The 15,437-nt window shown below is 40.8% G+C and overlaps 1 protein-coding gene across 1 annotated transcript; it reads left to right on the plus strand.

Moving 5' to 3' along the window:
* The first annotated feature begins 910 nt into the window (after positions 1-910).
* On the plus strand, positions 911-4,287 carry LOC149807184 (uncharacterized). Its single transcript, XM_089963283.1, has one exon. It carries the CDS (start codon positions 1,384-1,386, stop codon positions 3,532-3,534), a length of 2,151 nt encoding a protein of 716 aa, XP_089819409.1. The 5' UTR covers positions 911-1,383; the 3' UTR covers positions 3,535-4,287.
* The last annotated feature ends 11,150 nt before the right edge of the window (positions 4,288-15,437 follow it).

A 15,437-nucleotide genomic window follows, 5' to 3' on the forward strand; every position in this document is an offset into this window, starting at 1 on the left:
AAGGCAGAATAATTATGTAATACAACTTCCATACTGTGTTTGCTGTAACAGGCTCATAGCGGGACGAAAATTAAATCTTTCTGGCTTTTTGCTTCTGTTTAAAATCTTCACTCGGATTCTTCCAAATTATTCATGTTCATGCAGCGAGGTTTAACTATTACCGTAATAGTGATATAAAAAGCTTGAAACCTCATGCATTAGGAAACAATGAGAGTTCATTGATTTGCATATTTTAGAGTTTATATAGAAAGTGTACACACTGACTCCATTTGTATTAGAAGTGTACAACCCTAACCAATCGGATCACAGTTAACATTACTACGTTGTTGGAATTTGCATCTTAGTCATACGGACAAGATAAACAATTTAAAACAGTAAGTTTAAGTTGTGCGAGAAACAAGAATTCGGTCTTGATAAATATCTATTAAAAATTTACCAGGGGCGGAGGGAGGGGGTAAGCTGACGTGCAAATCCCATCCCACCAAATCACTGTGATTGTAAAAATTAGTGTGAATTAATCGGAACGTTGCCGGGAGTGTTTTTTTTTTTTTTTTTTTTTTTTTTTACAGTTAGACGATTAAAAGTATGCCTTGAAAATATTTATGCTTCAGGAACTACTGGGACTTCGACCATGGGCCCCCGTTAGACGTTCCGTCCCACAAACCCCTCGTCTGCCTGTTTAAGCACGCCTTAGAAGAGATTTCTCGATCCGCCACTGTTTACGGATTTTTCAATTTTCAACTTCACAACACTATATTAGGGACAAACTGCTAATCAGGTTCTGTCTGATTTTAATCCGATTTTACGCTTTCTCCGTATGTGATTCCCTTATTAATGCACTGCACTATATGGTAACATCTGCTGCAGCTTGATCCAAAACCCTTCGATCCAACCATATCGATGCATAGACGTAAAATGTACTCGTTGTGATTGTGGCCAATCTGATAACAGTGTGCTGATGGTTTTTATGTCATTTTCTCCCAAGGCTTCATGGTACAGTATCTTGTCGACCGTGGTGGACATCTTTTGTTTTTCTTCTCACTAACGTTTCCTCAAGTTGATGCCAATGTTTAAATCATGTTCTTCAATTCAGTTTATGGAGCCTATTTTAAAAGAGCAGTTGGAAAGTGGGAAAGACTCATAAAAACATCTGTTGAATGCGATAGGGTAAATTTTACATATACATTGAAGGAAATGACTAACGATAACGGTTTACTGGCTGCTATTCGCCAGTAAAAGCCCTTTTACTTATAAGCTACATACACAGTATTCATTTTACGTCATCAACAAAACAATCTTATCAGTAACTATACATTTATCATTGAAACAAGGAATTAGCATCATACTTTGATGTATTATCTGTGAAAGAAAAGGCTCGTGGTGATGCATGGAATCAGCGGAATCCAAGAAACATCACTTACAACGGGAAGGCTGGGAGCTTACCATGACCTCATTCATAATTCAAACAGATCAATTACTCTTTACGACAAAATGAGGATGAACATAAAATCCTTGATATTTGCATGTGCACTGGTATTGACAGTATTCGGAGTGTACTTTGTGACCGTCTATTCTGGACGTCATAGACAGTACGATCAACTGTCAGACCCCGATCAACGCTGGCTGCAGGCCATAATGAAGGAAATGAAGCAAAAGAACACCGAACAGACCTCCGAGTATCACAAACCCGAGCGAGGCAACTTCTTTGGAAGATACGGAAACGTTGCGGATAAGTACCGAGGAGAGGACAGAACTCAACCAGTCTTCGGAAAGCGCGGAGATCTCAACATAGAATGGCCAGAGCGGAATGATATATTTGATTTTGTCGATGATTCAGAGGAAAAGCATGCGAGCGCTAATAACGACTTGCATAGCGAATACTCTGATTCTGGTGAAGAGTTAAAACATGCCGAATACTCAAAAGGGAGTGACAACGCTAAACGGTACGAATACTCTCGGGAAGGGCAAGCTGCACAAAAGGACTCAACTGAATATAATGATGATATGCAATATGAGGATTTCGAGAAGCATGAAGACAATAATTTCTTGAAAGAAGCTGACCACAGCCTGAATGCAGCTAAAGTCAAAGATGCAGACGAGGACTTCACAGTTCCAGATAAAGAGTATCATAACATTGTAGTTAATGTAAAAACTGATACGGATGAACCCACACAAAATGCAAAACCTACAAGATACTTTTCGTCTACTGAAATTGATAAAAGTGAACGACAAAGACAATCAATCATGAAAGATTCAAGGATAAGAACCGGATATGAATCAAATATTGTTGGAGAAATGCTAAAGAAAGACAAATGGTTTACTGCTATGGCTGCTTCTACTGTACTGAAGGCAACAATAGCTCCAAGGGAGAATTATATTCCTTATTCGTCTACACCACTTCAACCAGTTATAGAAAATAACCTGCAAAATAAAGTCGTAGCCAACAATGTTCCAAATAGCGTTATCAGTGAAACGTTCCGGGTGGAAAAAGTCACAGAGCCTTTAAATCCCGAGGAGATACGAAAATCTGAGCCTGAACATCCTGTTTTTACTCCAAATATTCAAACTGGTGAACTGGAATCTTTGTACGACAAACTGAAGAAAGACGCTGAGTACCACGCTGCTCTTTTGCAGGAGAAAAAAACAAATGTTAATACCAATATTGACTCTCACATGGAGAATACTTCATGGTACAATAATGGCACTGTACAAGAGACTAACTCGAGGGCATTGCACCCGTTTGATTGGTACACCCCTGGAGTTGACCAATCCGTAAGCGACTGCACAATTTTCCAAACGATTAGTGGAGTACTAAATATATGTGTTTATCCGGAAGACCAAGATCACGCGATGTCTAAGACTCTGCAAAGAAGACATACGTGGGAGTTCGAAGTTTTGAGAGATGTGCAGTTGGCATTACTCAAGAACAATACTTACAATCTTATAGACCTTGGATCAAGTTTAGGAATGTATTCTCTTGCAGCTGCTAGTCTGAACCGAAAGGTTATTGCCGTTGAACCATTCATCGCACATGTGCGCAGATTTCAAAAGTCAGTAATGTTGAATAAATTCCAGTCAATTATTACTCTTTTAGTAAATGCCATTTCGGATAAATATGAGTTTGTTCAGGCTGAACACCCGGAAGGAGACATGACTGCGTCAAGAGTTACTTCCCTTGATGCTGACCACTTCTTGCAAAAGGACATAGATCAAATGCGTGTTGTCAACACAATCACGATGAATGATTTGCTTAATGTGTCTGACTTTAAGTCAGCGATTTTGAAAATGGATATAGCTGGGGATGAATATAAGGCTATGAAACATGCGGAAAAGCTGTTCCAAACGATTCACATACCTTTCATCTTTATGCACTGGGCAAACATACAAAACCTTCTCCATGCTGGTGATATTATAGCATTCTTAGTGGTCAAAGGATATGAACCTCGAGCAGGCCTAGATGGGAAGCTTTTGGACTTAAAAAACTTCAAGAACTGGGCAGGAGATGTCGTCTGGCAATTTAAATCTGCTTCCTGAATTCATGATGGAAATGTGAGTTGCTCATTCAAAGCATGGATGTGTCCCAAACTCCATTATACTCAGGCCAAAGAGAGAGAGAGAGAGAGAGAGAGAGAGAGAACATGCAACGGTGATTTGGTTTATGCCTTATATACAACTTTATATCATCTTTTTCAAGTAGCTGCACAGTTTTCCCGTGTTTTCTGAATGCATAGGTATATTTAATTTGATAGACATTTATTTTTCCACAGTTGCCCATCCCTCGAGGTAAATGTTCTCTAAACTGTAACTATTGTGTAAGACAGGAAAATATTTTACTCCAGACAACACTCGAAAACAGAGAGAGAGAGAGAGAGAGAGAGAGAAAGAGAGAAAGAGAGAGCGTCAATAAATTAACTCACTATTAGTCAGCTTTGGATATGGCAGCGACAATTATTTTAGGAATGATATCTTACATGCGCAATTGCTGATATTACGCATGACGCAAATTCTATGGTGTCGAGCATTTTGATGGAATAAATATTAAGTAACTTTATACACTGACGTATTTTCTTGATTCGATATTATATATGTAATACAGTTAAATGAGAATTGTTCGCGCACTTTACAGAAAATTCTGTTTTATACAAACAGTTTTTACATTGAAAACGCTTCTTTTTGAGTTTTGATCAATTGTGTACTGGTCACATCTGTGTTTTGTTTTGTTACTTAAATAGAACGGATGGTTTTGGTTTAGTTAACAATCACATAATAAAATTACAGCACACTTCCCATCGCATTTTATTACTTCGTCTTTTTTACGTTATCTCACTTTATCTCACTTGGCTTAATTGGTAGTAGAGAATAAATTTTCTACATCATACGTCACAATAATCATCGCGCGTAAAATCAGATAATTTCACCGTATAATTTTAAATTATTTAACTATAAAAATCATTTAAACAAATACGTCTCTTGAAATGCAAACTTTCAAATCGACTTGTCATGTATTTTATTCTTGACTCATTAAGATACTGCAGGGTTAAACACGAGTTAACACGAAAGAGTCTGGTCCGCAAGTGCTGAACGAGAAGAAAGTCTAACAGGATACATTTGGGTTGGAGGTATGTTCCATGGTATACATAAACGTTAGCCGTTTCGTGGTTTCGAAAGCTGAGTGCTCCTGACAAATGATGGTTATGGTGAAATACTATTATGCATATTTAGTTCGGCTCTAAAGTTCGCACCTTTGCTACCCAGGTTAGAAAAATATGAATTTCTCTTTCCCAATAATAGTCTTTGATATGAACACAGAAATATGTATATCATAAGGAATGTTTTTAAAAAAACTCCGTTTTCTTTATTCGTAAATCTGAATGACCGTGTTGATTTAGATTTTAGAGGGAGATGCTGAGTCAGACTTATATATATATATATATATATATATATATATATATATATATATATATATATATATATATATATATATATATATACACTTTCATATTTACTATATGAAAATTCGCTGCTGTCTTGCAAGGAGTTCCAAGGTAAGTATTCTTTTTTGTTGTTTCGTGTTATTTGCGATCAAGAACAAGTGTCAGTTCATGCTAACTTGCTCTCCAGTGTGGAAGTTGCAGAGAAAGCAATTTCTCTTTCAGTCTACCCATCATTCGACGGTGGTGCAAAATATCACGATAAACTAAAATAACAAGAAACAAGACAGGATATTAATAGATTAGTAAATATGATGAAAGTAGAAGTCATATGCATAATTTGCATATTGTGCCAGCTATACAGTGTGCGCGTGCGTGTGTGTGTGTTATAACATACGCTAGGACACCCTTTTCATTTTATTACCACTTCCTTATATTGATACTTTTTCTTTCTCGTGTGTGTGTATGTGCGCGCGTGTTAACTCAAGAAGAAATGAAGTTTCAACACGGCTTTTGTGGAAGCCACGTTGCTACTGGAAAAGCCTCTGTGGACATACACTTAACATGTCCTATTCTGTAAGAACTTTTCTACAAGGTTGAGAAGTCAGTTTTAGGTTTCACATAGTTGATATGGAAGTTACCTCAGAAACAATTGGATTAAATATTGCACCTGAGTGATAGAAACCTTTACTGTGTGTTATAATTTAGAGACGCAGTCTTATCATATCGGTAGCTCGGTAACAAAACGGCTTATTTGTCGCTTAAGAAAGTTATTGGTGTCAAAATTGATTTACCTACCCCAATGGGTCACTTGTGAAACATACGTATGCATTCATCATATTTTTGACGAGCTCACCAATAACCTGCCACATTTTTAATGAACTAATTTTGCCTTGAAAAAATCACTTCCTCTTTTCTCAGTGTATGGAAAATTAAACCGAATCTGATAAGGTCCAAATACTTTTCAGGAAGTAAGAATATTGCAGAATATGATTAAAGTAAAAAAACTTAAGCTTCGGACAAGCAAATGTTTTCGTTACAGCTAAACACTCTATTCACCGTCCAGCCAAAACACTGTTCCAACGTCCAGCCAAAACACACTGTTCAAACGTCTAGCCTAAATACACTGTTTAAACGTCCAGCCAAAACACACTGTTCAAACGTCCAGCCAAAACATACTATAGTAGTGAAGTGGGGCACTATAGGGTCTATGGGAATTAGCATTAAAAACACCCCTGGGTCGATATAGGGTCTATGTAAATTTAACATGGAGAAAAATCGTGGGTCGATATAGGGTCTATGGGAATTAGCATTACAGACTTAACCTGGGTCTGTATAGGGTCTATGTAAGTTTAACATTAATCACCCTGGGTCGATATAGGGTCTATGTAAATTTAACATGGAGAAAAATCGTGGGTCGATATAGGGTCTATGGGAATTAGCATTACAGACTTAACCTGGGTCTGTATAGGGTCTATGTAAATTTAACATTAATCACCCTGGGTCTGTATAGGGTCTATGTAAATTTAACATGGACAAAAAACCCCTGGGTCTGTATCGGGTCTATGTAAAATTGAAACAGGGAGGGTCTCTATTTTTTAAAAAAAAACTAAATAAAAAAAGGGGTAGGCAATGGTAAGGCTATCTCTTTTCGAGATATATGGCTGGCCCTGAAAAGGGCCTTTGGGTTTTCTTCTTCTTCTTCTAATTTCTTCTTTTCCTCCACCAAGTTCTTATTTTATCTCCTACACTCTTCTTCTCTTTCTTTTTTTTCTTCTCCTCCTCTTCTTTCTTCTTCTCTTCCTCCTCTTCTTTCTTCCTCTTTTCATTTTCTTCTTCTTTTTCAATTTTTTTCGTTCCATTTGCGTATTCTTATTCTTTCCTCTTCATCCTCCTTCTCCTCCTTGATCTCTTTCATGACACCACTAATCTTGTCCTTTGCTTTCCTTACGTTATTAATTTCCATCTTCACACGATGGGGACTATAGGAATAATGGTCTTCAACGAGTCTTATTAGCATCTGTTCCATTATTCCTAAGTTGTCTAAAACGTCTTGCAAGGTTTGTATTTTGTCCATTTGGTTTGACGCCATCTTCTTTTTATTCTTTGCAGAATGGTTTGAACGACGAATACTGTGGGTTCTTATACTTAAAGCGCGTACGTGAAGGAAAACATCCCCCTAAAAACATAAAATGGATCTTACCTAGATCATGACCTAACAACGCGCGGACGTGAAGGAAAACATCCCCTACTTTTTCATTTCATATAATATAACCCAAACTATACTCTTCACATTTGCTAAGAAACAATAAAGAAACCCATAATCTACTATTCGCACAAACATACCTTTACTCTTACAAACACAAACACACAAACACATACCCTCACATTTTTTTAAAAAAGAGTTAGTGTTTATATACACACTACTCTACCTACACACATTGGCAAATTAATAGTTATATCTTTTCTAGAGTATTGGGTAGCCCTGAAAAGGGCTGTTTTGTTTGGAACTTCATGGGCACCTGGTTAATGGTGGCACCTTCCAGGCCTGGCGCCACATACACATCTTATCCCCCAGTTACTTTTTACCTTTTGGGGGGAGAGAGCAGAGGCAGGATATGTCGCTTCAGAATCCCAATTTTCGCTCTCTGGGATTTTGAAATTTCTTCTCTCCTTTTCCTCCTCCTCTTCTTTGTTTCTTCTTTCCTCTTTATATCTTCTTTCTTCTTCTTCTTTATATCTTCTCTCCTCCTCTTCTTTGTTTCTTCTTTCCTCCTCTCTTATCCTTCCCTCCTCGACAATGGCTTCCGCGGCCAGTTCATTTAATATGCGCCTGGCATATTCCAGATGCACATGAAGCTCCAACAGTTTCTCAAGTCTCGTGTTCATTTTTTGGTGTTGATCAATCAACAAGGGTAGCTGGACTGCCGAACGGGTTTCAATTTATACTGAAAGCGCGGACGTGATGGAAAACATCCCCTAATAACATAAAATTCATCTTACCTAGATCATGACCAAAAAAAAACAACAACGCGCGGACCTAAAAGAAACACTCACTAACTTTTTATTCTACCCATTACTATTTTAAAATTTTTTATAAATCACTTCAATAGACTATCCACATACTCAAAGCAATCCAATCTAACCCAAAATATACACCTCTAACAGCCAAAAAAACAAACATCATTTTAATCTACTATCCATACCAACTTACTTAACCACTTACTAACACTAACACACAAATACATACACTTCCACTATTAATAAAGAGTTAGTGTTTATTTTCACACTACTCTACCTACACACATTGGCAAATGGATGGTTATTTCTTTTCTAGAGTATTGGGTAGCCCTGAAAAGGGCTGTTTTTTTGTTTGCTATGGCATTCTTTTTTAGTTTCTAAGAATGCGATGTCCTCTGAGGATAGACTTTCTGGCGATAGGTCTGCTTCTTCGGAAAGAGAAGAAGAACTCTTTGGTGTCGATACGACAATCGACAAAGCCTCTGTCAGGTTCAGGTTGCTGCTGCTGCTGCTGCTGCTGCTGCTGTTGCTGTTGTTGCTGCTGTTTTTGAAGTCTGTACTTCTCTGTCCATTCTTCTTTTTCCCTGTTCACTTCTTCTCTGAAGAGCTCTTCTATTAGGTCTTCAGTAACTTTTAACATTCTCACATTCTCTATTTCTTCTGGCTTCGGTATCAGACTGTGTCTGACCCTATGCAAATTCACGTAGGCTTCGTTGAGTTTAGCTAGTTTGGAGCACATCTTCTTAAGAGGATGAGTCGACAATGGATGGTTAGACTGGGAACAAACCGGTTCTTAAAGTCAAAGCGCGGACGTGAAGGAAAACATCCCCACACGGTTTTCGAGTCGCAACGTTTAGTGAGTGTCATGAGAGGGATAGTAAGAAATCAAAGAGCATCAATCCAACATTCTTATAGCTAAACAAAAGACAAAAGCATTTTTTCAAAACACAACATTTTTTATTCAAAAATCACTTAACACTAAACAACAACTCTAACATTTTTAACAATAATCCAACACTATAACATCAAACAATTTTTTCAAATCACAAACATTTTTTTCTCAATGGACAATCTACTTTAAACAGGGCTGACAACGTTGTGAATGAAATTGTGATTTCCACTGTTGGAAATCATTAGGCCATTGATGGACACTACGTTTCCTAGCTTGAGACAAAAGATAAGCATAATGGTCACAAAACCATCGATCTACTTTCACATCGTTTCTAGCAGAAGAACGAGGATCGAAATGAGTCACTAAATGTTCTAAGGAATAGCCCAGGCTGCGATGATGCAGAAAATACACACAATATTGTCCACACACCAAGGAATCTGTGCCTTGTAATTTCACATTATTGAATCGGGTGGTTTGAGCATTTCTTCTCATAAAGTCAATGATATCGTCTTCCAAAGGGGGCAATCCGTACGAATCGAAATATTCCACACATCCTTCTTGAGGAAAGTAGACGGCTACCCAGTGGGTTCCTGGGAGATGACTGTCGTCCGTGTTGATCACGTAAGCTTGATGGTCTTTAGGTTTGCGATGAGGGAGTTCATCTTTAGCACAGACGACAGGATTCCAAGAAGCTGTATACGAACTGTGGTTCAAAAGGTAATAAAGTTCCCAGGTATCCATTGTTTTCTGTGTTGTTTTTTTCTTCTTCTTCACAGGTAATAATAAGTTGTCAATTCGATCCTGACTTTTTGCTTGAAAATGTCTGACGAATAAACGGTTATTCGTTCTGTTTCCTCACTCTGATTTAGGAGAGCTTCGATACGATGGATCTCTTGAGTGGTTAATGGTGGACAAGAATGTTCACGCAAGTCTTTATACCACTGGTGCAACACGTCTTTGTTTGAGATGAGACTCCAAGCTTCGTCCAGATACTCGTCCAATTTTTCTTCTTGACTCAACATCAGGCATTTATCGTGTTGAATTTGACTGGGATGATCGTTTTGACATCCATAGCAATTTTTCTTGATCAATTCCGTCATTTTGTCAACCAAGTGTTTGGCAAAACAGGAGACTAAATGGGCTTCTTGTTCTGGCCATCTCGACTTCATCATGATCACTTCTTCTTTTTCGACACATTCCATCTCCAAAGTTTCTCCACTAGGTAAAGAGGGAGAACAGTCTTCCATGGCTTTCTAGTAATCTAGAATGACTTCTCTCAAACTATTGATTTCTATGGTATTATCAAATTCGGCATACAGGATGACGTTCACCGTTACATCAGGGTCTCGGTTTGCAAACTGAAGTTCCACACGAATTTGACCAGATTTTATAGGGTGGAAATGTCCGTCGTCGCTGCCTTGGTCTGGAGTGAAATCGAAAGCCCACAAAGCATAACCTCCTGCGTAATCCTCGTACGTAATGCCGTGACTGGTGTTGGTTCCTAACTGGCCGGTGGCTTCGTACAGGGACAAGTACGATCTCAAGTAATTCTTCTTCTCAAAGTCAGGTTCGAAAGGTCGGGTACACAAGGTCTTGCCATCGCGACTGACTTCGATCTTTGACACACCAAAGTGTTGAAAGTAGAAAGGATTTTTTTCGACAGCTCCGTTGAAGGCTGTATTCTCGACGATACCAACGATTAAACGTTTGGGTAGCTGTCCTTGGAACAGATGATCTTCGATCATGGATCGCTGTCCCTTGGGAATGGTGAACGTTTTCACTTCCACGCGTCGTATGGGATACTTGGCGGTCGTTCTGCTCAACGTCTGACTGATGTCGTTACCCACTTTAGGTAACACTTCCACACGGCGTACGTAGAGCCTGGCTTCCTCGATGACAGTTTTGCAAACAGTAGTACCTATCAAATGGAAAGCGGCACTGCTACGATTCAGTCTCAGGCGAACATTCACCCCGTTTAGCAAATATTTCTCTTGCAACCACATGTCCAGATGTAAACGATCCATCAATTCTAAACTTTGTCCGTTTTTGATTTTGTCTCTTCGTTCTACAAATCCGTCATTGTTTGGTGTTTTGCTTGCATCAGTTTCGAATCTTTCAAACTGGCCTGCTTCGTCAGCTTCCCATAGCACACAGGCATTGAGATGAGTGTTCTTGGCATCTATTCCGTACGTCAAGAGATTTTCCAGGTACGCTCGATAAGGGTAAGTATCCATGCTGCTGCTGACCAGTTTGTTGTTCAAGTACAAGTCCACTCCGCTAAACAAGGAATGCATGAAATTGTTGACGGGAGCTATTACCTCATCGCCATCTAGGGTCGAATTGTCCTCATCGACAACTTTGACTTTCAAGTACAAGTAACTGCTATTCAGATCGATGTAATCTTCGGGCTGTCCTTTGATTTCAAACTCGATGGGAGCTGAGGCTGTCAATGAGGAGACGGGGTGAAATTCCACCCACTGGGATTCTTGCATCGTCATCATGGTGGGGGGCATGGCAAACAGATCCAGTTCCGTCTTGGAACAGGCGCAAGACTCTCGGTGCATCATTTTTTCTATGTTTCAATAATCGAAAACGTCTAAGTCTCGAACGGTTCTTCTTTTCTTGGCCTTTCTCGCTTGAAGTCTGGTGAAAGGGTGTTTTCTGCGTCGTCTCTTTCTGCCTTGTCCTTGCTGAATGCCTGACTCGGTAGCGTGCAGGGCATTTATAGGTGTGTCTCGTCGGTCTAAAATGTCTTTACCCGTTTGCAGCAAGACATTTTTGCCTGCCCTCATGAAGGCTTCTTTAGGGTTTTGTTTGTCGATGATGACATTTTGGAGAAATTCTTTGCCTTGCGTCAGTGCCGCATCTTTCAAAGCGTGCAATCCGCGTGTCACCATCGGTTTCAACACTGGGGCCACCGAACGAAAGGCCGATTTTAACATGTCTCCTAAACCGTGTCCTCGCTGTCGTGCAACCCCTCGGTACACTGGATACATGACTTACTTACGAGTCGTGAGAAAACCGTTTTCGAAAATGGAGTTTCACCGTGACTTTTCCTTTGGTGAATGGAATATTTTGTCCTAAATCTCCTTTTATAGTAATGTTGACCGTGTCCAAATACGACTTGCTGACAGGCAAATAGTGAGGATGGACAAATTCGCGGTGGACGTGGTAAGTGTTTCCACCTTCCTCGTCAGCGAGCGTGGCAGAATCCACTTTGAAAGGAATGACACGCAGTAACGGTACGGAGGTGTGTCCCACCACGTTGTACTCCACCACATCGGAGTACACGAACATCAAATTCAGTCCTTGGTTCAGTTCTACCGGGGTACGAAAATACTTGGCAAAAGAATCGTTGTCAGAAATGACTGGTAATTCACCTTTTTCTTTTTCTACTTTCTTCCTTAGCTCCATGTCACCGCCCAACATGTCAAACAATTCATGACAAAATAAGAAAGACATGATTTTGGGCCCCTCAGGAAATTTCATCAGGAAGCGACGAGCTGTTTTGTGGTACTCCAGGGTGACACTTTTTTTGACACTTTCCAAAGCTTTCAGAAACACACTATTAAACCTGGTGGCTATGGTGTTGACCAAATGTTGACCACTAAAATAATAGCCTGGGGGAATGAACAAGTGATAGGTGGTCCACTTTAGATTTGGTGTACGGGTTTTCTTGTCATATTTGCTATGGGTATCCATCCACTGTTGCATTTGCTCGTCATGAACTTCCACATCAAATTTATTTTCATTGGGAAGGACATTGAGGACTTGGGTCGGGTGAATCATTTCTACTAAAGCCACTTCCCAATGGGCTTCGTGATCTAAGGGGATGGCCTGAGGTAATTTGGCCGTGTAACAGCACAACGTGTTGTGGGGAAACACCTCCATGGAACTGTCACTGGGTAAGGTTAAGTAAAATTGGTTTTGGTGACTCATAATTCTAGAGTTCTGTGGCTGTCCGAGGGGTTAGTGGATCTCAGAGGCGTGTCTCCGCCCAAAATGGGGTTCTGATTGTGGTTGGAGTGGTGACTGGCACTGGCACTGGACACAACGTTCCCGTTGGAAGAGAATTTCAGGGAGGGATTGGGAAGCAGGTAACCGATGCAACTGCTCAATAAAATGGTCCACAATTGTTTGTCTCCTTGTTGCAAACTCAAATTGGCAATGGCTGCCCCGATGACACAATACACCACGAAAATTTGGCAGAAAAAGACGATTTGCGTTTTAGGCACACGTTCTCCACACCACACCCACAAGGGTTGTTTTTGTAAATCTTGCACAGAAGAACTAGGGGAAGAAGGAGTGGTCGACGTAGCTGCGTCTGCTGTGTGAAAGGGCATGATGGTCACTTCTTCTTTTTATAGTCGATGACTTGCGAAGCGTCGATCCAAGAATCGAAACTGGGTGGATATCCTTTCCAACGTACTTTGACTTCTTTGACACGTCGTTTGCCCACTTTACGGGTTCTGCGTTCGAGAATGCTTTCGATGTCGTACACGTCGTCTTCTTTTTTGGTGACACGTTGTAACTCGGGCAAATAAAACGTTCCTTTGAGCACTTCTCCGTTCATGTCTTCCAATTTATAGACGGCAGGATGACGGCCATGCACTCGTCCAGTGACGCGAAACAATTCGGTCGTCCAGTTAGGTAAGTAACCTTTGTCGAAAGTGCGTTTGGTTTTGCCAATGCGCACCCAATCTCCTACGGTCAACACTCCACTTTTCTCGGGTACAGCCCTCGTCGGGGACGTACCGAACAGGCGCTCGAACACCAGCACTTCGTTGTCGGGAGTCGTCTTGCGGGGCACGTCCGATGCTTCGATGTTAAGATTGGTTGTACGCTTGCACCAGGTGCGGTAAGATGTCGATGTACTTCAGAGTGTGGTGATGCGTAAAATATTTCCACATGCGTTCTTTCAAAGTGCGTTGAAAACGTTCCACGATGCTGGCTTTGGTTTCGGGATTCTCGGTGGTAAAAAAATGAATGTCACGTTTCTTTAATTCTTTTTGGAAAGCTTGGTTCAGAAATTCGGTGCCTTTGTCCGTTTGCCATCGAAGAGGGTGACGACCGCTTTGTTTCAACACCCGTTGCAGGGCTCGCACTAACTCGCTGCTCGATTTGGAAGTCAAGGGCACGACCCAGGCAAATTTGGAAAAGACGTCGATGACACAAAACAAATATTTGTAGCCACGATTGTAGCTGGCCAAATGAGAGACATCGGCTAAATCGGCTTGCCATTGATGATCGATGCCTTCCACTCGGGTGCGACTTCTGGCAAACTTGCGTCGAATGGGTTTGTGTAAAGTGTAGGTAGCTTGTTCTTGTAACCATCGTTGCACTTGAGGTAAACGGAGACTTTTCAGTCGAGTTTTGGCAGCACGATACAATTTTTGAACTCCTGCGTAACCTGCAGGATGTGAGGGATCGTAGTAAATGCTGGCTAAGACTTTTTCCATTTTTGTGTTGGTGTGTAAATAAGTCACCCACTCTTCGGTGATGCTACTTTGGGTGGGTCGAAAGGGTGGTTTGGAAACGGATTTACGTGTCCGATGGGCTACGGGAGTAGAAGTCGAAGGTAGTGGTGGTGGTGGTGGTGGCAATGGAATGGCTTTGGTCTTCTTTTCTCTTTTCGCTTCTGGTTTCCCTTCTTTCTTTTTCACTTCTGTCGAAGGAGGCGTGGAGATCATCTTTTTAACCCAAGCTTTCATTTCTTCTCGTTGGGGTGTAGGGGACGGGGTCAACAAGGATGCTGCAATCTTACTCGAAATGGGAGCTGCTGACGGTGTTTGAAACACTTCGCGCATCTCTTCTTCCTCAGGTCTTTGTGGGGTAGCATCTCTGGTGACCCTTGGGGATGGTAGTGGTGGAAATGATGATGATGGTGCTGGACTTTTCATCAAGGTCTTAAAATCTTTTAGAGTGGGTAAAACTGTTTCGTCTAAAGCTTTCTGGTGAAAGAGTTGCAGTCTTTGCAAGAGTTGACCGTACTTTTGCGATTTTTCTGTTTCGGACAAATCTTGGCGATCCATCAAGGACTGCAATTCGTGTTGTAACTGGGACATCTCGCTCAAATTGGGATTGGGAGGTAAATGCGGGGTGCGTTGTTCTTGCCACCGATGGTATTCCATCCATCGTTTGTAAGGCACTAAAGCTAGTTTTCGTCCTTCCATGGGGTTGTCAGGGGTCGATTCTGAGATCTTGGGACTTTCGAAGGCCTTTTTATCTTGCTCCCATCAGTCCTCCCAACATGGTTCCCAAGACTCCTTTCAGTATGGGGCCTAACAAGAGAGGCAAAATGCCTCCACGTTGAACCAACATCTTCTTTTTTTGACGAATGGGAATTTTCTTTTGAACCATTTGGCGAAGAACGTGACGATGTTTGCCTAAGCATTGTTTCTGGTGTTTGGACAAAGGGATCGTGCCTTTCAAAACGTTCAAACAACATTCGCACACGGTATCGATGACCTCTTTGGAGGCCGTTTGAATGAGTTTTTTTCGTAGGGGTGGAGAAGCTTTGGACAGGACAGATAACAGGTCCCCATGTTTGGCTAAACGTGGTGGCAGTCCTTTCCTTTTCTTTCCTTGGGGTT

Source organism: Sinohyriopsis cumingii, chromosome 1 (genome assembly GCF_028554795.1).
Source record: "Sinohyriopsis cumingii isolate HCF-2022 chromosome 1, ASM2855479v2, whole genome shotgun sequence".
Classification (NCBI taxonomy): Eukaryota; Metazoa; Mollusca; class Bivalvia; order Unionida; family Unionidae; genus Sinohyriopsis; species Sinohyriopsis cumingii.

Bases quoted from the DNA above. Each gene is read 5' to 3' on its own strand.
- LOC149807184 (XM_089963283.1), top strand. From the start codon at position 1,384: ATGCATGGAATCAGCGGAATCCAAGAAACATCACTTACAACGGGAAGG.